Source organism: Orbicella faveolata, unplaced genomic scaffold (genome assembly GCF_042242905.1).
Source record: "Orbicella faveolata isolate gen_17 unplaced genomic scaffold, um_ofav_v1 contig_24, whole genome shotgun sequence".
Lineage (NCBI taxonomy): Eukaryota > Metazoa > Cnidaria > Anthozoa > Scleractinia > Merulinidae > Orbicella > Orbicella faveolata.
The window spans coordinates 32,899,608-32,923,144 of record NW_028301552.1 but is presented as its reverse complement, the minus strand read 5'-3'; the positions used below and the strand labels follow the sequence as shown (position 1 = coordinate 32,923,144).

Genomic DNA, 23,537 nt, shown 5'->3' with positions numbered 1-23,537 from the left:
TGAACTTAAACGTTTTCTATACATGCATGCTCTTCAAAAAGCGGTATAACAGATTCTTATTGACCACTCAAAACTGACCATAGTTTACCTGTTAGCTATGTAAGATACTGTTGTACAATATTCAGGTCACTGTTTTCCTTTATTTTAGCTGGCATTTATGTATGTCTCTCTTCTCTTATGATAATAATATCGTCTTTAATGTAAATATCAATTTAAATTAACTTAGCATGCGGCCAACGCCAACTTACATCTGCATGACAGCGACCAACTCGAAAGCTCATGGCTACTTTGGTCACTGTACACAGTTAAATATTGTTTCTTCTAGTTTATTTCTATCTGTATTTATTTTTCCTATATCATTGTAAACCATCTTACGTTAAGTTGTTTTTCTGTAAATAGTGTGCAATAATAAAAAACTAAAACTGAAACTGATCCAGGATTGTTTTATAAATATGCAAAACTGAAGTAATGCTATGGCTTGTACAACTTTACAAGGATGTTTGTGAAAAATAGGAGAGCAACACAACTAAGTTTATACAAATTCAAATCAGACATTTGTTGGAAATTTCCTTTAGCTACATAGTCGATATATATTTGCAAAACAAAACGAACACGCTTGATTTATGAAACAGCAAAGAAAACAATCCAGGAAATTCAATCCTTCATTCACTCGCATAGCTGTTAACTTTGTTTTTTTAGAATACATAGGACATCGTGAAAAGTGAATTGCAAATAGAATCTCTTTCACGTCTGGTGACCCTTGTTGACCTGCACCGACACAAGCATTTATTTTAAAAATGAAGAGTTTTTTTTTTTTTCTAGAAAAAAATGAGGAATTAGGGCTACAGGCATAAAAAAAAACCAATGAAGTGTCCATCATATTGAACCTCGTTTGCAGGTACGACTCCTAGAAACGAGGCTTCTGCGGTCAACAATATCAGCAGTTGATATTGTGAAGCTCACAAGAGACCATCTTGATCTCACTGATTTATCAGAAAGAGAGAAACAAAGCTGAGGAAAATTAATAAAGGCTCTGTAAAACTGACCGGCTAAAACTAACAACACATCAGTTAGCCAGCACAGTTTTTAAATTTCTTTTAATCTTACAGATTTGTATTCGCTATATATTAAAAATTAAAATTTAGTTGTGCCGCCATCCTGAACCCGAATATTCTTGTATGGAACAGGATGGAAATTCCGACCAACTTTACATACATCTGTGGTTGAGAACTAACACGCAATTCTGACCAATGTAATCGCTTTATACTATTTACAACACTAAGGACGTAACTTGTATATACTCGCATGTCAAACACTTGTCTATTTTTACTGTATTATTTAAGGTTTCTTGTGTTTCTGTAAAACCAGAATGCGTCCATCGTGTATACCAGTGTTACACAAAGATACCCATATAAAAATATCGTTAAGCGTCAGTATCAAACTTTTGTGAAATTATATCAACCATTTCCTTGTTGTGAAACATTAAAAACTTGAAAGTCATGGATAGAAAATGAGCATTTCATGTCTCTGTGAATAATGCTACGCTTTTATAAAATGGGCACCTTTAATGTTTTCGCTTCATTAGTTGAAATCTAAATACATGCAAAGGCCCTTCGCGTCAGGCGCGCATCGCTATTTTGCACGCGCGTTACGTGGCCATTGCGAGATGCACTTAGAGTGAACGCGTTAACTATCAAACGTGCTGCTCTTTGGCTAAAGTTTTCTATTATAGAACTTTTGGCCTGTTCGTGCACTGGTTTCGGATCGAGTCCAATTCGAAATATTAGGTTAAATGATAATGTACTTCAAAACGGTAGTGAGAAAGTTTTAGTCCTATCAATATATAAGTTAAACGATTCTCATCTGTTTCTTGGGAGCAATGTAACCAGAGTTTCTGCTCAAGTCTTAGCATATTAACTGCAATAATCTTTATAATTATGAGCTAAGCAAACTTCACCTCAAAAAGCAAGATGTTGGCTACATTTCGATAAATGATCGTCTATAATGGTGAAAATCACAAGCCTCGTGTTTGAAAGTTTGTCTTTATCTGCAGTCGATCGCTATTCATCCTGACTTCCTGGATGAATCGTTTACTGTTGTCAAATACAGAGCCATGTTGTTTGGGCGTCGATTATCGCTAATCCAGCAAAAACCGAGTTTCACCTTGAGATAACTTGAAGTGAAAAAAGAAACTTAAAGACAGTACATACGGCACGAACTGTACTCAAAATTTAAAACTTAAAATGTGACGTGATCACTTCTCAGGCTCATACTGATATGATCAACTTGGCTCTGTTTTGCAAACCACGCAATCTTAATTTCTTAGATTTCCTCAGTATGATCTAAGTTTGATCTATAGCTTCATAAAAATCGCAAAGAAGGACAAAGGTCAAAGAGCTCCCAAGATAAACTAGGTTTATGATAAAAAGTCAAATGGCCAGCCTTGTGGTAAGACTCCTGTCAGTTGTGATGAAGCTTGACATTCAAACATTCCCACATTTCTATGATTAGATAATACTTAAGCTGAAGTTTCCTCTACCAGGATGGACAAATGTTTCCACACTTTAAAGATCCTGGGAAACAAAATGAGAGAAATAAAGTTAAAACCTGGCTCATTAAAGAGCACATTGGTATTTCTCGTCAACTAGATTTTTTGCAAACAAAGTATCTGTGACAGTTAGGATTTAAAATGCTTCTTGATAGAGAAGATTTTTGTAATAAAAGTCATCAAGAATTGTCCATCAGGGGAAATCCGTTCAAAAATGTGCGCAAACCGCCAGTGAAAACTTGAGTTAGAGAGAGTTTACCATGTAACGATTATTACGTCACTGACACACTTTTATCATCAAGGCAAATTCGTCTTAACATGGTATAGAACTAGAACAGAGCTTAACTACAGGGGACGTTCTCTCTCTTACCTGCTTTGTAGTGAACGTTTTTGTCAGTTTAAATCAACTGCTCGAAGGCGCTGGGCCTTCGCGTCCAATTGGCGGCACATGTACCAAAGTGTATGGCGCGCTTGATGACGCTGCCGAGCTACTTCTGTAGAGTGGTATATCAGACGGATGTACTTGCTCGAGTTCTAGCGGTCCCTCCAGGGCTAACTGAGCGTCCAGTCTGTTAAAATTGATATAAGTTCTCCGCCTGGAGCCTTTACCCAATTTCCTAGAGTACGATGGAGGGTTGGTAAGCGAAGCGGCGTTGCAAGTGATCCTGTCGCATTCGCTAGCGGACGATATTCTCGCGGAAAGAATTTCGGCTGGTCGTACACGCTGGAAACTTTGGCTCGACCGTGGTCGGAGAGCTTCCGAGTGGTTATCGATTCCCGAAAAGTTTTCCACAGGAGCGTTGTAGTAATACGAAGCTTCTCTACTGGCGAACAGCGAATGATTTTGAAGAGGGATAAAGAATTTTCTGGACAGAAATTCCTGAGGCCAGGAAGCGTTTAAGTTATCTCCTGAACCATCTTCATCGGCGTTAAAGGGCGAATTTAATTCTGTCGTTTCTGGAGTTTCCTGCGCAAGCAAATCACGAGAGTAAGAACATTCATTTTTTTCATCCTGTGAAGGATTTTTTTCAACAGAGTCATCTTTTGAACGTTGGCGCTTTATGAGGCTTGAAACCGATCGCTTTCGGCTACTGGAACTTCTCGTACGAGGGCGTCCCGAAGGCGGCCGAGGCACGATTATTCCACCTGGTGGGTTATTCGCTTTACCAGCGTCCAAATTTAACGAAGATATTTCTCTGGATAAAGGTCCTTGGGAAGTTTGTTCACGGTCAATATTGTGGCCGTCTGAGTTTGTTATTTTGCCGTCTTCTCCCTTGACGACCAAAGCTGAATCTATTAAGTCTATGGTCTCGTCGTCAACTATTTTCAAATCCACTTGGGAAGTTTGTAGCGCCTCTTGATCTTTGACAAAACGCAAAACCAGGTCGCGCTTAGCACGAGGGACATTCTCTGTAAAATCATCCCGGCCTGGACTGTCGGGTCTCCCCTCCTTTGAAGTAGTCATAGTAAAATTTGCACTCGAAATCCGTGTTCACTCATAAATCCGCGAACTCAAACAATACTCCATCGGCGCATAAGATGTCTCTCGCATGGATTCAGCGATCGTCACTCTTGGAAAAACGACAAAGATGTATTTATGAAGTTGTAATGAAACTTCAAGTTGTCGTTAGACACTCCTGTTATTCAATAAACTTGATTTCGTTTCTCGCCACACGGCTTAACTTCGGTTGTCTGATGAATGCAAGATTTCTTTGTGACTGCGAACGGTCCCAAAATCCAAACGGTCCCGAAATGCTTGAAGAGTCGAAGGAACGCAATTCACAGAAGATTATACCAATAAGCAACACACAATCTGTTGCGATAACATAACTAGAAAACTAGCTCTATCATTTCAGTAATTTTCCACCATGTCGTTCAATGTTTGTGCTTTTGTGTCCGTAGCTAACAAATACAACCAACAGCCTGGCAGTCATTGGCCCGAAGCGATCAACAAATGACTAATAAATATTCATCTCCATTTCGGATAATGATCAGTTATGAATGCAAACTAATTATCCTATGTGTTTACCTAAAAAAGAAAAAGTTTATCCAGATCGACGCTATATTCTCACGACAGTAAATATTCAAAGGATGTTTTTTCAAAACTCCTTGGTACGGTGTTCTTGTTTCTCCAGTTTTTGAATTCAACTAAATTGGTTAGTTTAGTGACATCCAAGCGCTTAGCAGAGTAAGCAAGTAATTAGGTCTTTTAATTCAACCTTCAGAAATGTATACACTTTAAGAAAAGCCTTTGTTTTCTTGTACACATACACAAATAAGGGTGAAGTCGTCGATACTTCGCACATTGGAAGACCTTACTGAACAAGCCATAAATTGCTTTAATCGTGCACACTGGTTTCAAACCTTTGAGCCGCGTTTGTTTGTAGGTCTGTAAATGTTTTGGCCGGGTCCGGAATCCATTTGCGTTTTCAGTTGTGGTCATAGTTTGCGTTAAGTGGCTGTAATTTAGGTTTGTTAGCTCCCTAGTGATTTCGCAAAGGTGTAATTATCGATTTTGCCAGCAAGAGTAAAGGAGCCCTACAGCTTTGACGTCATCGCTCATTGTGCCGATAATCCTACTGTATGAAAGTTTAAACTAGTATTTTAAGCCCCAAATAACACCACTGAAAGACACGGCAGAACTGTAGAACACTCATTAAAAATATTTCACAAAGTAGGCACTCGAAATGTCTGCAACAGGGTCAAGTAAATGTCACTCCATTTCCTTGATCTTTTTGTTTTCCATCAAAAGCGAAGTTCAGTGTAGCCACACAAACAACAGGTTACCCCTAAAAATAATGAAGGTGATAGAAAGAGATTAACGAAACTGTTCGAAATATGCTTAAGCGGGACACGGAAATTATCCATCACGCACTATAAACGAAGTCGGCGGCTGCACGATGTTTCTTTCGGTGATTTAATAATAGTCATTTGCACTAATTAATGATTTAACTCTTGAGTTATTGTTAAGTCTATTTCCTGATTACTTATGCCTGGCGTTTTATCATGTTTTGCTACTGGGAATGCTCTTCATCTATCAGTGTTTTGTTGATACGGAGCCAGTTGGAGGCGTTATACGACAACAACATCAAAATTCATCAGTGGACGGGTGCGAATCTCAGAAACGATTTCATTGCGTTTACCTTGCTTTGACTCCGTTATTTTTGCTCATGTCAATAAGTGAATTCTCCCTACCAAACTCCCTGAGAACGAGGTTGTGTAACCTCATTCAATACGGTGTCCACTGTTCAAGTGAAGAGAACAGATTATCAGCCAGATTGAATAGAGGAAACCGAAAAAAGGCTCTTTTACACGATCCCCCAACCTATAAGCTTAAAACTGAATTAGAACCCAGGAAACTTGCGCTCGCAACTACTCGTAACATTTTGTATATTCTTTTTAGCAAGTTGCTTTCAATAAGCTCCATTTAGACAAACGAAAACTAAAGCTGTCCTTAGAGGCTTGAGGTTTTCAAATTAGCCTTGTTTTCTCCCCTCTCAAGGGTTGTCGAAAGAACATTTTACGATAACTGCAGAAATTTTCGCGCGCTCAGTGGCTAATTTTCATTGTCAATAAGCGGACAGACACATGAATTTATAATTTTGCGATGCGTCAACGAGCGAGAGCGGACAATTTGACAATTTGTTATCGTAAAAAAACAAATTGAAGTCAGTTTTTCATGCGTCTGTTCTGTTTTTGGTCATGAATTTCGTCATAACATTGTCAAAGTAGTCTGCGGAGGCGATAGCCGATAGCAGAGTGGATCCGCAGACTACTTTGACAATGTTATGACAAAATTCATGATCAATAAAAAGATACACGCATTAAAAACTGATGTCAATTTGTTAATGGGTGAGTAGGTACGTGAAAAGAAAAAGACTGAGTAGGGTGGAGAGGGGGAGTAGAAGGCATGGAAGGTTAGGGAGGTGATGATGGAGAAAAAGTTAATATTTTTTAAAAGTATTTGCAAATGAATTAGAGCCTCTTGTACTCGACGGTCGTTAATAACGACTTGTGAAAAATGCATCGATAATGAGTGGAGTTATCGGCGAGGCTTTTGGATTTGAGAAGCTCCACTTAAATTTCTCTAAAGCTTTGTTTAACACAAGGTTAATTTCCCGTCACTGCCGTTGTTCATGAATATTAAGTTCCCCCAGGTTTCTACCATCGAAGTGAGATTTTACTGATTAAAAGCAAAAAAACTCTCAAGAAAACGAAACAGTCGATCGTTTTTTTTCTATATCGAATCGTAAAAGATTTACAGCAAAAAGACGTATGTATTGTATTCAAATGCCACTGTTTCGTTTACAAGTCCTGTTTGTAGCATCACTACCATATTCAAACAAGCTTCGGGTGCCTTTCAATTTTAAATATTGAATTTGTTTTGCAAATTACAACGACAAAGAAAGCTGTTCTAATTTATATGACAAAATTAGTTTGTTGCCGAAGAAGTCAAGAACACCGTTAACCACAACTTTGGCCTAGAAATATCGGCAAATCATTTCAAACCACAAAAATGAATTTGTATTTTGCAGCAGATATTGTGCTCTTGCACTGTAAACACACTTAGCAAATTACTTGTGGAAAAGATATCCGCTGCAGAAACGAGTCCTTAACTTATTAATTAATAATGAGTTCCAAATTTAAAATATGTTTGGCAGCCAAGTTGGGTTGCTAATGCTGACTTAACAATAAATTGTTGAATAACCTTAATTTTCGAGTAGAGCTCACAACCACCGCTTATAAACGTATCTTTTTGCAAACTGAAAAAAGAAAAAAAGTTCGTGCGGGTTTTGCTAATCTGTAAACCTATCTGGGGGCAAATAGCAGCGATCAGGCATATTTACCCACTCCAAGATCGTATCAGTGACGTAGAAATACTGTCAGTCTTTTTGTTTTAATAGCTGTCAAAACTCTAATGCGCAAACAGCGCCATTCTATTGAAAGCCGCCGACAGCTGCGGCAGTTGAACCTACTTATGTAAACTAGATATTACGGAAAACAGTAGAGAGGTGCTTCAACAAAGCGGATGGCGTGGATTAGCCGCATAAGTGCAAGCTTGTTGTTGAGGAAGAATTGAAAATGTACGCTGCGCCGATCACCGAAGAGGACAGTTTTCTTCCCGCCATTTTATGGAGTAATCCCGCCAAACAACTGGAACATGTCCGCGGTTACTACGAGCGACAGCGGGAGCGTAACTTGGTGCTCGACCGAAGTCTGGAAGATATTCGCATGTCGTACTCTATGAAGCTTTGCAATGAGAGAAACCGGCTTAGCAAATCGTTGTGGGAGTTAGAGGTTCGAAAAAGGAGATTGCTACATCAAATTATGGAGCCTCAAACGAAACGCACCTCTGACTGGCGAAGGAAGTCCATATCTGAAGCGAAAAAGCAACGTTTGAAACAGAAAGAGAAAGAGGAAGAAAGCAAACTGGATATGACAGGACGAAATACTAAACGGACTTCAACAAAGCGTAAAGAATGTAAGCTAGGAAAAACTACACAACAAAAACTCAAAACAGATGCGAGCGATACAGTGGAAACTGAACAGTTAGAGATCCCAAAATATCTCCTACAGTGAAAAGGTTTTGTATATAAACCCGTGAACATTCAGGGTTGCTAAGACACGGGTCATGGAATATTCATCAGACAGCTGACAGAGGGATCGGAAAAAAGGAAATTGTTAACTGAAGAGGACACAATTTTAAATCTTTAGAAATAAACGGCTGCACACTTCTTCAATGAAGTGGGAGTTAATTTAAAAGTACCAGCAGTTTGCGGAAAAAATTGTTCTTGGAATTTTGCTTCAGCGAAATAATATTATGAATCAAATGTGATATACAAATTTGCCTTTATTGTTACAGTTGTGAAATCATTGCATAATTTTTAAAAGATTTTCACCGTGCAAGAAGTCGTCCTGAAGTCCGAGAATAAGACTAACACAGTGTTAAGTTAAGAGAATGGTACGCAGTTTTATTTATTAAGCCAAGTAAGACTGAATGAAAAAGATAAGTTACTCTAAACGTTCAAATGGGATCTTTTTCGAAATGTAAATACTCGCTATGAGCGAACAAGAAAATAAAGGTGAAATTCAGTAAAACAAAGACTTTTAATACTAGTATTTATTTTTACCAAACGTTCTTTGTGTCAATAATTAATATCACTAGGAAGAAGAAAAGCACACAGACATAGCAACAAAGATCCGTCATTAATTTTAAGAGTTCGAGAAGTCGCTTTTAGTTCTTCCTTAAATGTCAGGCACAATATTTTGCTAAATGACTTTTAAAACATTGTAGGATTTGTTCCTCAAATGATTGAAACAACCTTACTGAGTCTTATTCACTTGACAAAAATAAGCTGTTATTGCACTTAACGCGGGTGTGAAACATCCATGTAATCACAATTCCGTCAATAAAAGCCAAGCGAGAATTCGTGTAAAGTGTTTCTACGCCTGTGAAAGTGGTTTTAGCAAGAAATTGGGGTTAACAATAGAGCGGCGAAAATTGCTTGACAGACATTAGACTAAAGCGACAAAAGCGACTTTTGAACTTTTATCTTGTAACTGTGGTTACTTAGCGTCACGCTCCTAAATATATAACTTGCTTCACTCAGTCACATAATTATCTCTTCATTCGGAAAACTGCATTTGTATTTCGAGTGAAAACAAAATGAACTACATTTTATTCAGGAGATTGAAGTAGATGAAATATTTTGATAACAAAATAGAAACTCACAATCAAATTCAAATTGGTTTTTGGCTTTATTTCAGTGAGCGATTTAAACATGTACACAGGGTAAGCTTTGTGCTAGAAAAGAAAAAAGTGCTCATTTTAACAGAATAAAATTATACTGAAATTCATGTCGAGGGCTCTTCTACGAAATGACAAATAAGACAGTGGAACATCAATATAACGACTTGCACGTCATTAAGGTCAAAGTTGCAGTAAAACGTACGGAACAGCACTCGTATAGAACGAACACCGATATGACAAAATCCTTGCGAAAACGAACAGAATGTAGATTGTCAAACTAAAAAGCTTTCCAGATTTAACACAGAATAAATTTCACCACACTTAACGTGAAACAGGTTAACAGAGATGGAAGTCAGTGATAACCTCATTATATTCCATTGTTATTGCACCATTAGACAAAATTTAAAACGACACCCCGTTGTAACAAACCCATTTTCTCAAATCCCTGGGTGTTAAGCTGTACTGAAGTCCCACAGTACATACCGCGATTTGTTAATCTGCGAATGAACTAGAATGCGAAAATTAAACTTAAAAACTGCAGTACTTCTGTGGAAAATCTTTAATTTACTGTGTGATTTCACTGTATATATTTTAAGAGTCTTGTATTTTGGAAAGCCCGCAGGGTGAATCAAAGCACAAATGATTAAAGAGTAAAAATATACAGTGATAATTATCAAGAGATTTATTAGGCAAAGTTTTATCAGTCCGAAATCTAGACTTCAAATCGTGTTTTGCCTTTTGAGTGAATTTAAATGATAAAGCATATTTAATATTTAAAGAGTAGGCTAAAATAATTTCCTTTTTTTTGTATATATAAACGTAAAGATTAAACTTAGTTAAAGTCGCTTTGCAGGTAACTCGCTTTATCCATTCTACAAACGTCTTTTTAAGACAAAGAATATTTCTTAAAATATAAACGAAGGTAAAGATAATCAGTGTTAAGAACTTGCAGCTTTCTTCTCAATAAATATCATTTAGAAATTAAAATCGTTGTTGAACTGAAAACAGAATAAATAAAAAATAACGGTTTCGTAAAAAAGAGCTAGATAAAATGTCTTACTAGTTCATTTTCTCTCCTCGCTAAGGAGACGACAAAATTCATTCAAAATGTTCCCATAATAAATTGCATGTGCAAGAGCTTGAAGATTGGGCACAGGTAACCAGACCACGTGACACCAACTGGCCAATCTAGAGACAGTTTGTGGTAGCCAATGGGAGGCATCGTCATAACGTGGATAGCAGTTGTCGAGCTTGATCGTATGATTCCTTGTCCTAAATTGCCAATAAAAGGAATGAAAATAACATAAGATACTTGATTGAAAATTAGTTTCAGGGTTTTTGATATTTTAAACAGCATACACTGCTGTATATTGAGTAGGCAGGGGAGGGGAGGGGGGGGGGGGGGTTGCAGATAACTACAGTCGAACCTCCCGTAGCCGCTTACGGGAGGAGGTAGCTTATGAGAGTTTAGACCATATTGGGTTAAAATTTTGCCTCATTGGCATTTGATAACTGCGCAAATTTACCCCATGTTTTAAATGTTTTATTCACGTGATATGTCAATTTCGAGAAAACATCTGCTACTTCCCGTTGAGAAATTTCCGTCTCTTGTACTAGCCAGAGATGCGATAATGTTACAACACCATTTAATCCAATTTCCACTCTATTGGTCTGTCAAGTGGTCGCTTACGAGAGGTTAAGAACAAAAGAAAATTTCAAACTTTTAGCTCTAAAAGTGGTCGCGGTCGCTTTTAAGAGAGGTTCAAAATATAGAGATTTGACTTGGAAACTTATGGTAATTTGGAAAACTGGTCTGTGAGTAGAGGTGGTCGCTTACGAGAAGTGTTCGCAACTGGAGGTTAGACTGTATTTCTGTAATAAAACGTGAACAATGCAGACTACGAGTAGTCCGTCTTTCGCGCCCGCTTAGTCCGACGCGCGTGACGCGAACGAAAACCTCGAGGAAAAGGTGGCCGCACGCCCTCAAGGTTTCCTTTCGCGTCACGCGCGACGGACTAAGCAAAAGAGGGACTACTGGTAGTCTATGAAAAATGAAAAGCTAGAACTGTTTTCACCAAAAATTGCATACTTTAAAAACGTTTTCGTGTGGGCGGCGAAACGGCAATTTCCGAAAATGACGACGTAGACAACACAACAACAAATAAACAGACACTAGGTCATTTGACTCACATCATCTGTGGATACGGGTAGTGACGTTGCTTTCTTCAACCACTCAGTTGCCTTTGCTACATTGCCGTTTTGCTGGTAACACTATGAAGTGAAAAAATACAATTCTAAGAGCTTATTAAAGGTTCTTTCAAGATAAAATGGAAATTTTGTCGGAAATTTTAGTTCGTGACCAGTTTCCTTTGAAACTGTTATTTATGCATCAGTCAATTCCAAAAGTGCCCATCCCCCCTGGGCAACCGCGGGGCATTTGCTCACGTTGTCAGTCCCGGGGGTTGGGCATTCGCAATTTTATCGCGGCCCGGGGCCTGGGCATTTGCGTATCCCGAGGCGACCCCCGGGCATTTGACACACGTGTTTTCGAAAGTGCCATGGGTGAATTCATCGGGAAAGACGAGGCGTTTGTCGAACAATGGCTTGTCCGTCAGGGACTAGAGAAACTTGTAGATGTTTTTAAAGGTATGCTTTCTCAATTTTAGGTATTTCTTCAACGAACTGTTTATAATCAAGTATTGAAACAAAATATTAAAGTTGTGAGATTTCTAAAACAATGATAACTGTTTTATTGTAAACATTGTGAACAGGATTGTCGTTATTCTAGTCGAAATATTCAAAACAAATGGTTTTTATACAACAAAATATTTAACGTCACGCTATCCTCTAGAAAACTGTTAGAAACAAAATATAAAGAAATAAATATAATCAGAATCAACTAACACGTACTGTTGTCCTTGAAGTCTTACCGTTGCATTAAAATACTGAAATGTTGAACGCTTTATTCACTGATTAATAAAAAAACTGCAGAGGTGTTGGAAGGCGACGATCTCGGGGGCGGGGCATTTACCCTCTATCTTTGTCCCCACCCCGGGGCATTTAGACAGCTTGTGTGTCCCCACCCCGGGGAATTTGCCCATTTTTTCAAAAAAAAAAAATGCTAATGCCCGGGGGTTAGCCCGGGGGGGGGGGGGGGGGGAATGGGCACTGCTGGAATTGACTGATGCATTAGATCACCACGCAACTTTTTTTTCCAAATGGAGCAAGATTGCGTGATGCCCCATATAAAGGCTGTAACAGTGAATACAGAGTTGTGACTGAACTAAAGTGAGCTGGCATGCAGCTACCTTGCCTATCCAGTAAGAGTTGGAAATCCAAAATCCTGGCTTGACCTCCTCAGCCTGTCACAAGAAAATAATAAATGTATAGAAACAGCAAAAAATAAATGGGAATATTTTACTCTAGTCAGCTGTTGTTTAGTTTCAAATTTTTGCTCTTGAGTAAAAAAGAAACAAACCGATATAAAACAAGGCCCACTGTGAAGCTATGTCATTGGTTTTGATTTTTGACTTTCCTTTAAGTTGGAGAAGATGACCGGAGATGGGATAACTGTTGGGGATGGCTGTAGGGCAGATCCAGGACAGTCAGAAACAGGGCACCATAGCCGTTGTGGTTAGAGCACCTTATGGCATCACAACAATTTAGGAGTGCAGAAGTATGCCCTTCGAGAAGGTTCTCTCAAGAAGGTTCACCTCACGCAAGGAGAAATGAAAATGGACTGTATCTGCAATATATGCAGTTGTAAAAGCTGAAAATTATTTTAATATTATAATAGCATTTTTTTTTTAGATTCTACCTTTAAAAAGTTCTCAAGAGCTTCCTCTATGGACGATGTTGGTGGTTCAGCCACAAATGCTGATGCAGCTTTCCGTTGCCACCAAGACAGCATAGCAATCTGTACTCATTTAAGAAACAAAATACCGGTAACTGTTACAATGATTTGTAAAATAATGCATTGCTAGAAAAGAATATAAAACAAGTTATGGATGGGTCTCCAGCATTCCTCTGACTGATAAACCTTACCTCATAACACCATCTTCCCAACAGATGATAATTAGATGGGTCATTCCCATCAAGTTCAATGGCTTGTTTAATATGGTCCTAATAATAAGTAGAACAAAAATAAATTCAAATTTAATTTTTGTGTTATGAGCAATGAAAACCTGTTTATGATCCATACAATTTGATTTTCAATAAGTCATTAGAATTATTGATCTCCCTTCCCCCTCCTGCTGGAAAGAATGTTTGTCCTCTACTGTGTGGGGTGTTTGCCACTGTCTCTTGCATTATTTCATGCTATGATTCTGAAACTCTATGATGTACTGTATAACTTTAATTAATTTTAAGATTCTAATGCCTCTCAGTCTATAGATTTGTACCTTGTATTTGAAACCAAGCAGGATTTGATTTTGCATACTTTCATAACTTGTTATGCTCCCAAGAATTATTGCATACCTTTGAAAAGATGAAAAAAGATAATTAAAATATTTGGTAATACGCAGTCTGAAACTTATCTGTATTTCATGTCTGAGCCATAAAGCAAAAAAAAAAAAAAAAAAAAAAGATTTCAGTCAGTCAATAAGTTAGGGTGCAGACCTAGTACTTTAATAATCAGACTATACCAAGGCTAACAAAACTTCACTAGTCACCTACCATTTGTGTGCGCTTGAGCTATTTTTGTCCAATTCAATTGCTTTCTCTGCCTCAGCCATACCTAAAGACACAAAATTGAATACTTAAATTGAAGAAAGAAATAGACAAAGACAATTGACCAATAATCACCTGACTAAAACAAACAAAATCAACAGACAACATCCAGCAACATAGGTCTGTAATACGTGCAAAATGGCTTAAGCTATATATAAATAGCATCTGACTGTATTAAAGTAGGCTTAAAGTACTGTGTAATATTATTATGAATGGGTTCAAGGGGAAGAACTGGCTTTAATCTACAATAAAACTGGTGTGAAAACAAAGTGGCTCGGGTGTAGAGTGAGTCTTCGTAGAGACTAAAATTCAATTCAAAGAACTTAATAAAAAAACTGAGGGGAAAATGGTTTGGATTAGAGTATCTAAATTTAAAATAAAATGAAGAAGGATTTCTCTTTACTATATAAAAAGGGAAACACGAATAGCACTATGCTGTCTAGTAAAGGATAGCAGTTTCTATATTCCGACCAATAACAAGATCCACTTATACATGTAGTTTTCTAAGCAGTGTTCCCCTCTCCACTTCCACTCTCAGGATCATTTTGTTGGATTTGTTGCCATGGTTACCTTGGTATAACAAGCTCTTCTTGCCATCATCATCTCCACTTTTTCCTTTCAACATGGCAACATCATAACATGATCGTGCATATCTCCAGGCAACTTCACAACTTTGTTGATGCTGTGCATTTGAATTTCATACATTAATGCTGGTTTTAAAAATAAAACTTCAGTTCCAAGGCAATAATTGATTTTTACCTAGCTACATCATAATGATCACATAGGTGTTTGACCATAGAATACTAGGTTTTTTAGCAAAAGATGTTACCATACCAACATTTTTGTTTACTTTTACTTTATAAACAAGACTGAATTTCTAACCCGTAACACCTGCTATGTTTGATGGGCCCTTAATGTTACATGTGAACTTACTTGCAATTGATACAATTCACTCTAAAGGTAACAAATTTGTTACAGGTGTGAAGATCAAGGCTACAAGTGAATCAAAACTTAATGCTAGCCCTGGTCAGTATCTTGTAAAAATTTAAAGCGCTAACTTTCTCTGTCTTCTTTTATATACATAAAAAGTAATTTGAAATAATTGTTTGATTTAGAATAATGTATGATCAAGCAGTACCTGAACACATTCCTGCAGGAGTTTATGTATTTTACGCTTGTCTTCAGCATTATTATTTGAGTGAAGTCGCTCTACTTCATCAATGACTGTCTTGAGCTGGTCGATATCAGACACACTATGGCAAACCACATTGCAGTATGTTAGCATTGTACTTTATGCAAACTAATAAATATTATACAAAGATTTTAATGATACATGTAATTCATAGTCCTCAATCAACAGCTGTCAATTTCTTTGCTATCTGCTATCTGTGGTCTTACTAGATAAACGTGCAGTGGTCAAAATTACCAAAGAGCATAAGAGAGGCCACATCTCTCAGCACTTTTAAGACGAACATCAGAAATCTCAACAATCTTGATGCATTACTAGATGATGGCTGCAGAGGCTGTCCGCTCTGCTCCTCCTAAAGAATTTTTTTAAGTATGTATTATTGTATTATAAAATCTACTGTACATAGTCTCATAACATATTTTAACTTGGATTTAAATTTTACTATTGTAAATAGCTATAGGTTTTTTCTTCTAATTTAACTTGTTTTTGTTAAGTCCCCATATTAGTAGGGGAGTTTTTCCCCAGCTAGGTGGTTGATGACATTCTTAATAAAGTTTCTATCTAGTTCATACATGACATAGCTGGCCTCAGAGATTTATTCTAAGAGGCATGGCAAACAGCTGTATTTCTTCAGGAGTATTCAACATGCAGCTTACATTCACTGTTGTAAGACCTAACAACATGTAAGACTTCACGCTACAGTGAATGAATACACTGCACGTTGATTAGAATGAGGTGTGAATATTTAACAATTAGACCCATAGCCCGCAAGGGCTACAGGTCAATAGCCCATTCACCTTTGCCTCATGGGCTATTGACCCGTGGCCCTTGAGGGCGAAGGGTCTAATTGTTCTGGTATCACCAAAGTAGTCGGACGGAAAAGGCAATGATAAAGTTAGTAAATACAAGTTGGGGAAATATCTATTTGGTAATAAAACGAGAGAAAGCATCACGCTTGATTGCGCCAATTTTGCTACTCGAGGATTATTACTTATAGTTCTCTAGTAGCGCAGCCGATCAAATGCAGGAATTTTCATTAGTCCACTAGCTGGGTGACACTAATTAATTTTATATATTTATAATTCTCCCAGTAAGCTTACAGTTTTTTAACTTACATTGTAAGAGTGACTTGTTAAAGATTTAATAAAGATTTAAAGTGACTCACCTTGAAGATGGTTCCTCGCCAGACATTTCATAATATTCATCTTCTTCTGTTTCCTCGTCACTTTGTAGGACAGTTGGTTGATCGTTCAGAGGAACAATTCGTTTATTTCTAGTTTCACTAAACGTGACTTCAAGTCTAACCATAACACAACGAAGTTCTCTTATTTCTTCTGTCAACTCAGTAACACGAACTACAAGATTTTGATGCTGAACTTTCGCAGTGAACATTCTTCTTGAAGCAGCCATTCCCGCGCCAATACCAATGCCTATTCCCAGGCCAATTGAGACTCCTACAAGAACATTTCGTCCTAAAGATAAGGGAAGATCAAGTGATAGCAACCAAGCCGCCATCTTGTTTTCCACGTTCGCATTTTCGCATCGCGGGCTCAAAACGTAAAAGGAGAAATGCGTGGAGATTCTTAGCTTTTGGAACTATATTTTTGCCTTAAAACGCAACCACTATGCCTCACGTCTTAATTAGTACACAGATAAGGCTGGTAAGAACTTTTTTCCAGATAATCTTAGCCTTGTTGCAAATTGAAACTGATAGCATGGCAGATAAATCACTGTAGAAGTCGCCCTTTAATATGTTCGTCTACGCATTGTAAGCTGATGTTGTTTTGCGGTGTTTTGACTTCAATCAGGCCAGTGGACCGACGACTTGCGGTGACGAATGGGCAGACAAAGAAATAATGAAGTATCTGGGAGCACAATTGGTGCACACGTTTGGAAATAGCTTGTAAGTAGCTACATGTGTCTGAGGGCCGACGGACCGAGTTTGTAAAGTTAACTGAAAATGCAGGTCTCTGAGGTCTGAACTGACGACTTAGGGTTTAATACTGATTACTTCTCTCATGATGCAAAGAAAGTTCATAAAGGTCACACTAAAATAAAGTTCATGTCTGTATATGCACATGTATGAATGTAAGCAAGTCTACAGCCTAACTTCAGCATCAAGTGTAGGAAAAGTGACTGACCCTTCCACGGGTAAGATCAGCTGATGTGTCTCAACCCCCATCCCCCAGAATAATTTAAACAATTATAAATAAATCTATAAAGCATTCTCATTATGTTCACTGAAATAGCTTCACAGCTGTAAATGTCTGTTTTTCTCTCAAAATATGGCGGGAAGCGCGAGTTTAAATGTTTTAGACCAGAAGGGAACCTCTGCATTTGTGTTTACAGATAAACACTTGCATAATTACAGCCCTAAGAAAATAGACCAGCTAACAGCAGTCTACCTTTAATTCCACATATTAATCAGGAACCACAAATGTTTTTCCTTTTGTAGTAAAGAGTACATTTCAGAGGATCCACCTCGTGTAGTGCTCAACAAACTGGAGCAGATAGGTTACAAAGTTGTCACGGCAACTGGTGTCGGCCAGACAATTATCTGGACTCTGCACAAAGCTGACGATGATCAGGAGATATTAGATAATGGGAAAGCTGACAGGTAAATTAGCATTAGAATACATGGTAAATTTACGACCTCAAAAGAGGTCATCATTAATTTAATGGTGTACTGCAATGCGCTCCTTTACAACTCACGTAAACCTTTTGCTAGGTTACCAGTCAGTGTTCTGGAAAAAAATGAACTCAAAAGAGTGACAGAAAGCACTAGCCAAGGGTGCACATCACATATAGCTGTAGAGGGTCTGGTCTGCACAAATGTTGGCACTACATGCCAATATTCACGTTACTTTTTTCAGCAATATTTCCATTTTTTAATTGCCATTGGGTAGTTCCAGAAAATATCCATACCCCCACCATGGAGGGAATTTAATGAACCCCTCCTTCCTCCCTGGAATTTCCATTCTTTGAATACAAATATAACCCCCCACCCCCACCCCACTGAAATTTTCATGAGTATTACAGGTAAGAAAGGATTTTGAACAGCTAGATCGATACTTGAATCTGTACCATTGAATAGATTGGGACGTCTGAAAACTAAATTGACTATCCAATCCCCCTCCCCTTTGGAATTTCCTGGGTCTTTGACTGCCTCATTTCATTGGCATGCGTATAATGATACACTGAAGCTCTGCAGCTGTTTGTGTAAGATAGTGCTGTGGCTAATGTACAATATCTGTCTTTGTCTTTCCTCAGATAAACATAAAAATTCTTGTCTTCCAATGAATCAAGCTTTGAGTGCAAACACACTCACTGAAGCTACAAGTAGCTTTGGATGGAAAATTTGCTTGCACAGATAAATAACGCAAAAGGACAAACAAAGGGGAAATATTAATACTTTATTCATGTATGACTATGCTGTAGATATACTTATTTAAATTACCCTGTGAATAACAGGAAATCTTGGCACACACAGTTTAAATAATTAAAATACTCAATAACAATTATTGAGTGTTTTATTATAGTTTGAACCATACAAATGTACATATATTGTCTGCATGTAAATTAAGTCATTAAAAAATAAAATGCTGTAGACTCGACATCCTATTTGTATTCCTTGTACAAGAGGCAAGTTTGGAATTTATTCAGTCTTATTTTCTATGCCATGATGTAAAACTGCAAGCACAATTGTAACTAAAGTCATTTTGTTAGTCTGAACACAAGTGCATTTCAATTCAATTGATAGATGTTGGTTCAGTTGTTTACCAACTCATACTACATGTATTTATTAACTTTGTGAACTTAATAAAGTCTCTTGCTGTTGTTGTTTTACCACTGTAGTGCAAAACAGTGTTTCTATTGTTAGCCCATTAGGGCACAGACAAAGGGCTTATGTTTGAAACATCGCCTTTAATGTCAGATGCATACTGAAATTTTTAAGCGGTCCTGTCCACATTTGAAGTCTATTTGCTCATTCCTTAAGGAGCAGTTGCATGAAACAACTTGACAAAACAGATGCTTGTCTCTGAAACTTTGCCAACTCTGAAGTGATGGGGGAGGTTTCTGCTCCTCTATTTTCTTTGAAAAGCTGTGCTGCAGGTCTCGTCAATGGCCACCCAAGACGACTGATAACGATGACTTCAATGGCAGCTGTCATAGTAACTGACTCCAGTTACTTGACTATTGCCTCCAATTTGGGAAGAAGATGAAATCTTTAAACAAGTATGGTCTTGTATACAGTGTATGCAGCTAGGTGACTTCACTGCTCGTCTTCTTCTTGCATCTCTTTAATCAGTCGTTTTCTTTCCTCAAACTGGCGAAGTTTCATCAACACAACACTTTCGTAATCTTTGTCAGATATGGTACTGTCTGATGAAAACGATGACTCTGGAAGCTAATAAGATATTAGTAAGAGTGTTTTTTTACTAATTCCCCAGTCAAAAAATCTAAGGTCACAGTATTACCTTGGATTCAACTGCTGCTCCACCACTGGTGATCGTTGTTGAATCTGGATGCTCTAAAACTGTTTCTGAGTTTGCATCAGTTGCAGATGAGAAGCCATCCAACCAAGATATTTTGAGAGGGTTACCAGGAATGCCACACTCATTTTCCAGAGCAAGTTTCTGCAACAGAAGGTAGGGTTTAAATTTCATCCCCATTCTGATTCAGGAAAGTTAAAGTCTTTTATTAAGCACAGTAAGATCCAGATTTCTTCTCAAGAATGTAGAATTCCCATACAACTAAAACACTACTGCAATCCTGATTTTTTGAACCTCCAAGGGAAAGAAAGTTGGTTCAGGGGTAAAATTACAATGGTTGACTGAGGAGGGGAAAATTTTTGGTTTGAGTCGTCAGGAGGTTTGGAAAACTGAGGGTTCAGGAAATGGGGATTCCATTGTAATTAAAAACTAAAATTCAACAAAGATGATTTTGAAACAAAGAATGAGCCAAAGACAACAAATGAATGTTTCTAACATATGGGACACCTGATTCTAATGTTATCCATCAAATTACAGTTATCTTTATAATAACAATATGACATGTATAATAGATTATTTTCAGTCTGGATAATGTATAAAAAACCATCAATTTCATGAGACTGAATACTTACTGCACTTGCTACCGATTTCAGTTCAACCACGGCACTTCCTTTCTTCTTGGATGAGACAATCACATAGCTCACTTCACCATACTACATGAAAATTATAGGGGACAAATAAAACCACTTTCAATGATTCTGCTCAAATTTTAATGTTAGTTGAAATTATACATGGTAATCCTTTGGATACTTTTTATTACAGCTGAACTTCTGTTTACATGTACACGTAACTGTAGACAATAATCAATATGAGACATTGAAGTAGAAAGTGTGCATGCACTACAATCATCGTACATTCATGTGAGTGAAAAATATATGTGTTACTACAATGTTATCATGGAACTTACTATATTTGTAATACCACTAGTTTATAAGATTAAGTTCATCTGCAGATTAAGATTACATTCATATTTATTAAAAATAGCCTTCTAATAGAAGTCTACTTCTAATAACATAACATGAAATTTATGATTGTTTACCTTTTCAAATAATGATTGAAGCATTTCCTGTGTGTATCCCCGATTTGTAATGTCAGATTTCTTGCTCTTCCATCTCACCTACGGAAAAAAGAAACAAAAATTATTCTGTTGTCAGCCACACAACACTTGACCGTTGACTGTAAATAGTTTCAGGCCATATTTCAGATCACATGTTAAGTACATTGCTGTCACTTCCAGATTTGAGACAACAAGTTTTAATCAGACCAAATTGTATAACACTACTTAATCATGTACCTTTAATTTTGGAGTAGCTTCTTCAGACTTTGTCTCATCCTGGCCTGACTCCATTTCTTTTCTTAACTGAGCCTTGAGAATTTCTTGCTGTTCCTTTAGAAGCTTTGATCCTTCCTCTCTTAGCCTTTTTATCTGGCAAAATAACCACAACAACAATTGCCATTTCACATTGAAACACAGGATTTGCCTTCAAATAGTCAAGATCAAGTACAGTCATGTACCTGACAACAAGCCCATTAAACTTCTTCAAGGGTGCATCAATTTTTGGTTTGAAATGATCATTTTTTTTTTAAATCATTGATTTTGTAATTTAAAATAATTTTATTGTTTCAACTACAAGTAAGTATTATATATTATTGTTATCATCCTCATCATCATTATTACCTCAGCTTGTAAATTCTTTGCTGCCATTTCTTCACTTTCCTTTTCATTTTTTGCTGCATCCTCTCTTTGTTCAAGGTCTGTAACATGGACAGTGATAATTATTAATTAAGTCTCACGGCAAAGGAAATGATCGAAATATAACTCCTATTTGCTGTTAAATACATTTTGTCCTAGAAACTTAATTGTCTTGGAATTGTTAGTAACAATTTACCTTGTTTGAACTTCTTCCTTTTGGCATCCAAGGCCTGTGTGCGTAGTCTTGCTTGTTCTTTAGCCTTGAGTACAGCATCATAAGCCGCTTTTGCTTTTGGATCAGTCAGTACCTCTAAAGCCTTACACAGTTCATGAAATAGTGCCACTGCAAATAAACATACAGAGAAATAAAAGTGCATGCATTGAAATAAAGAAATAATGAATCAGAATGGTGGTTTGGACATCTGATCTTTTTTTTTAATATTACATACAATACTAACATTACTTATGCTATCAATACTAACATCACCTCCAATACTTAAATTACTTACAATACTAATAATATATAGATTTAGGCCAGCCTTAAAGTGTAGCTCCTGGGCTGGGTTGTTCAGAGCTCGATTAAGCTAACCCAGGAAAAGGTAGAATTAAATAATATTTTTGATTTGAGTTTTGTAACTTTGCAGCGAGGTTTTCTGTATATTGTTTGGCCTTCTGTTTTGAGTTTTAATAATCACCATATACACAAAACAAAGCAGCAAAAAACATTTGTATAGGAGACAAAGTTATCATTTGGTTAACTTTTAATCCTGGGTTAGCATCAACCGGCTTCCAAACAATCTTGCCCTGCCTTTCAACAAGTTAACCTGACATGAGCTCACAATCCAATCGAAAACCAGCACTTGGTCAGCGGTCAACTTCAAAAAAAAACACGTCACCTCGATGAGCTGTAAACTTGAGCCTACGATATGGTCACATGATATTGGTCAGCAGATACATTGTCTTGACAGGTGTCAATTGGTCATAACATGGATGTCCAATATCAAAGAAGTACACGGTAAACCAAGGCTGCCTGTCTCTGTCAACCTATTATTTGGAGTATTGCTGCCATGTTGCGCGACTCCGTCGTTGTCGTTGTCGCCGTCGTGCGTACGCGCCCACGAGCAATACCGCTATCCATGATAACCATGAGAAAATCAACTCATGGGTTTCCTTTTCTTTCCTATATGAGTATGGGGTTCCGCTTAGCAGCGCTTCCGCCCGCCGGAGCTCCGCTATCATTTACGCCACTACTGACATTGTTACTTACAATTACTTAACATTACTTGGATGTCTGATCTTAATATTAGAGCTGGGTTTTACATGTATGAATAATTCTGTTTAAATTTACCTGCTTCCGGGTTATCTGGGTTTTTATCAGGATGACATTTCAGGGACTTTTTCCTGAAAGCTTTTGCAATCTATAAGGCAAACAAATACCCAAGAGAAGTTTTGTTAACCCATGAAGAACTGCATTTTACACAAAACTTATTTGCTACAAAATACGAAGAGGAATTTTAAAATAAAGCCAAATGACATAAAAACACTGAAAAGAAACAAAGGTTCAGTGTTTTCCTTATGTCATTAATAAGTTCCTGCTATGCTGTTCACACAAATGAGCAAGCATTTTTGCTTTAGCGTGGCCTTGCTGTTTATGTCGCTAGTGGAAAACAGGGCCTAAGACCGACTAGACAGGCTTATTCGCTGGACACTTTTCAAAAAAGTAGAGACGTCTGATGTTTCTGGGCCGCGTATGGCGCGCGTATGGAGCGCGTATGAAACAACGTCCCAACAACGTACGGTCAAACCCCAATGCAGAATAAACGCCACAGACTGGACGAACAAAATTAGCAACAATGCGTATAGCAATTCACTTCCTAAACTGATATTTCTCCCAGTGAATATAACGTTTAGCTTTTATTGTACCTCTTTAAGGCTGCTATCCCGAGTAACTCCAAGAATTTCGTAGTAGGTCATTTTGTCCGCCATGTTGAAATCTCTCCCCAGTCCTCTAAAGTGTATAGACCGCTGACCCCGGTCTCTTTCAGTCCCAGTCCACCACTAACCGTCGGCCCACA

General features: G+C 37.6%; 4 protein-coding genes across 5 annotated transcripts; 1 reads left to right on the top strand and 3 right to left on the bottom strand.

Moving 5' to 3' along the window:
* Nucleotides 1-1,081: 1,081 nt before the first annotated feature.
* On the bottom strand, nt 1,082-5,164 carry LOC110056264 (uncharacterized). The gene is made up of 2 exons (XM_020762724.2): nt 2,919-5,164; nt 1,082-2,573 (listed from the first exon to the last, which is right to left on the bottom strand). Exon 1 carries the CDS (start codon nt 4,011-4,013, stop codon nt 2,952-2,954), a length of 1,062 nt encoding a protein of 353 aa, XP_020618383.2. The 5' UTR covers nt 4,014-5,164; the 3' UTR covers nt 1,082-2,573; nt 2,919-2,951.
* A 4,119-nt stretch (nt 5,165-9,283) lies between these two features.
* On the bottom strand, nt 9,284-16,793 carry LOC110056106 (regulator of microtubule dynamics protein 1-like). Its single transcript, XM_089291100.1, has 10 exons — nt 16,382-16,793; nt 15,166-15,280; nt 14,598-14,709; nt 13,974-14,034; nt 13,700-13,775; nt 13,344-13,421; nt 13,117-13,215; nt 12,608-12,661; nt 11,490-11,570; nt 9,284-10,571 (listed from the first exon to the last, which is right to left on the bottom strand). The coding sequence occupies exons 1-10, from the start codon at nt 16,729-16,731 to the stop codon at nt 10,524-10,526; spliced, it is 1,074 nt and encodes a 357-aa protein (XP_089147226.1). The 5' UTR covers nt 16,732-16,793; the 3' UTR covers nt 9,284-10,523.
* Nucleotides 16,776-19,062, top strand: LOC110056107 (GTP cyclohydrolase 1 feedback regulatory protein-like). 2 transcript variants are annotated; one of them, XM_020762547.2, is made up of 4 exons: nt 16,776-16,877; nt 17,025-17,119; nt 17,672-17,833; nt 18,487-19,062. In XM_020762547.2, exons 1-4 carry the CDS (start codon nt 16,842-16,844, stop codon nt 18,488-18,490), a joined length of 297 nt encoding a protein of 98 aa, XP_020618206.2. In that variant the 5' UTR covers nt 16,776-16,841; the 3' UTR covers nt 18,491-19,062. The 2 variants fall into 2 exon arrangements, with proteins under 2 accessions (XP_020618206.2, XP_089147228.1); XM_089291102.1 differs by lacking the exon at nt 18,487-19,062 and having other exon boundaries at nt 17,672-17,838.
* Nucleotides 18,611-23,467, bottom strand: LOC110056103 (dnaJ homolog subfamily C member 17-like). The gene is made up of 9 exons (XM_020762543.2): nt 23,386-23,467; nt 22,811-22,880; nt 21,659-21,805; nt 21,448-21,524; nt 21,064-21,195; nt 20,809-20,886; nt 20,342-20,422; nt 19,695-19,853; nt 18,611-19,624 (listed from the first exon to the last, which is right to left on the bottom strand). Exons 1-9 carry the CDS (start codon nt 23,446-23,448, stop codon nt 19,490-19,492), a joined length of 942 nt encoding a protein of 313 aa, XP_020618202.2. The 5' UTR covers nt 23,449-23,467; the 3' UTR covers nt 18,611-19,489.
* Nucleotides 23,468-23,537: the final 70 nt, after the last annotated feature.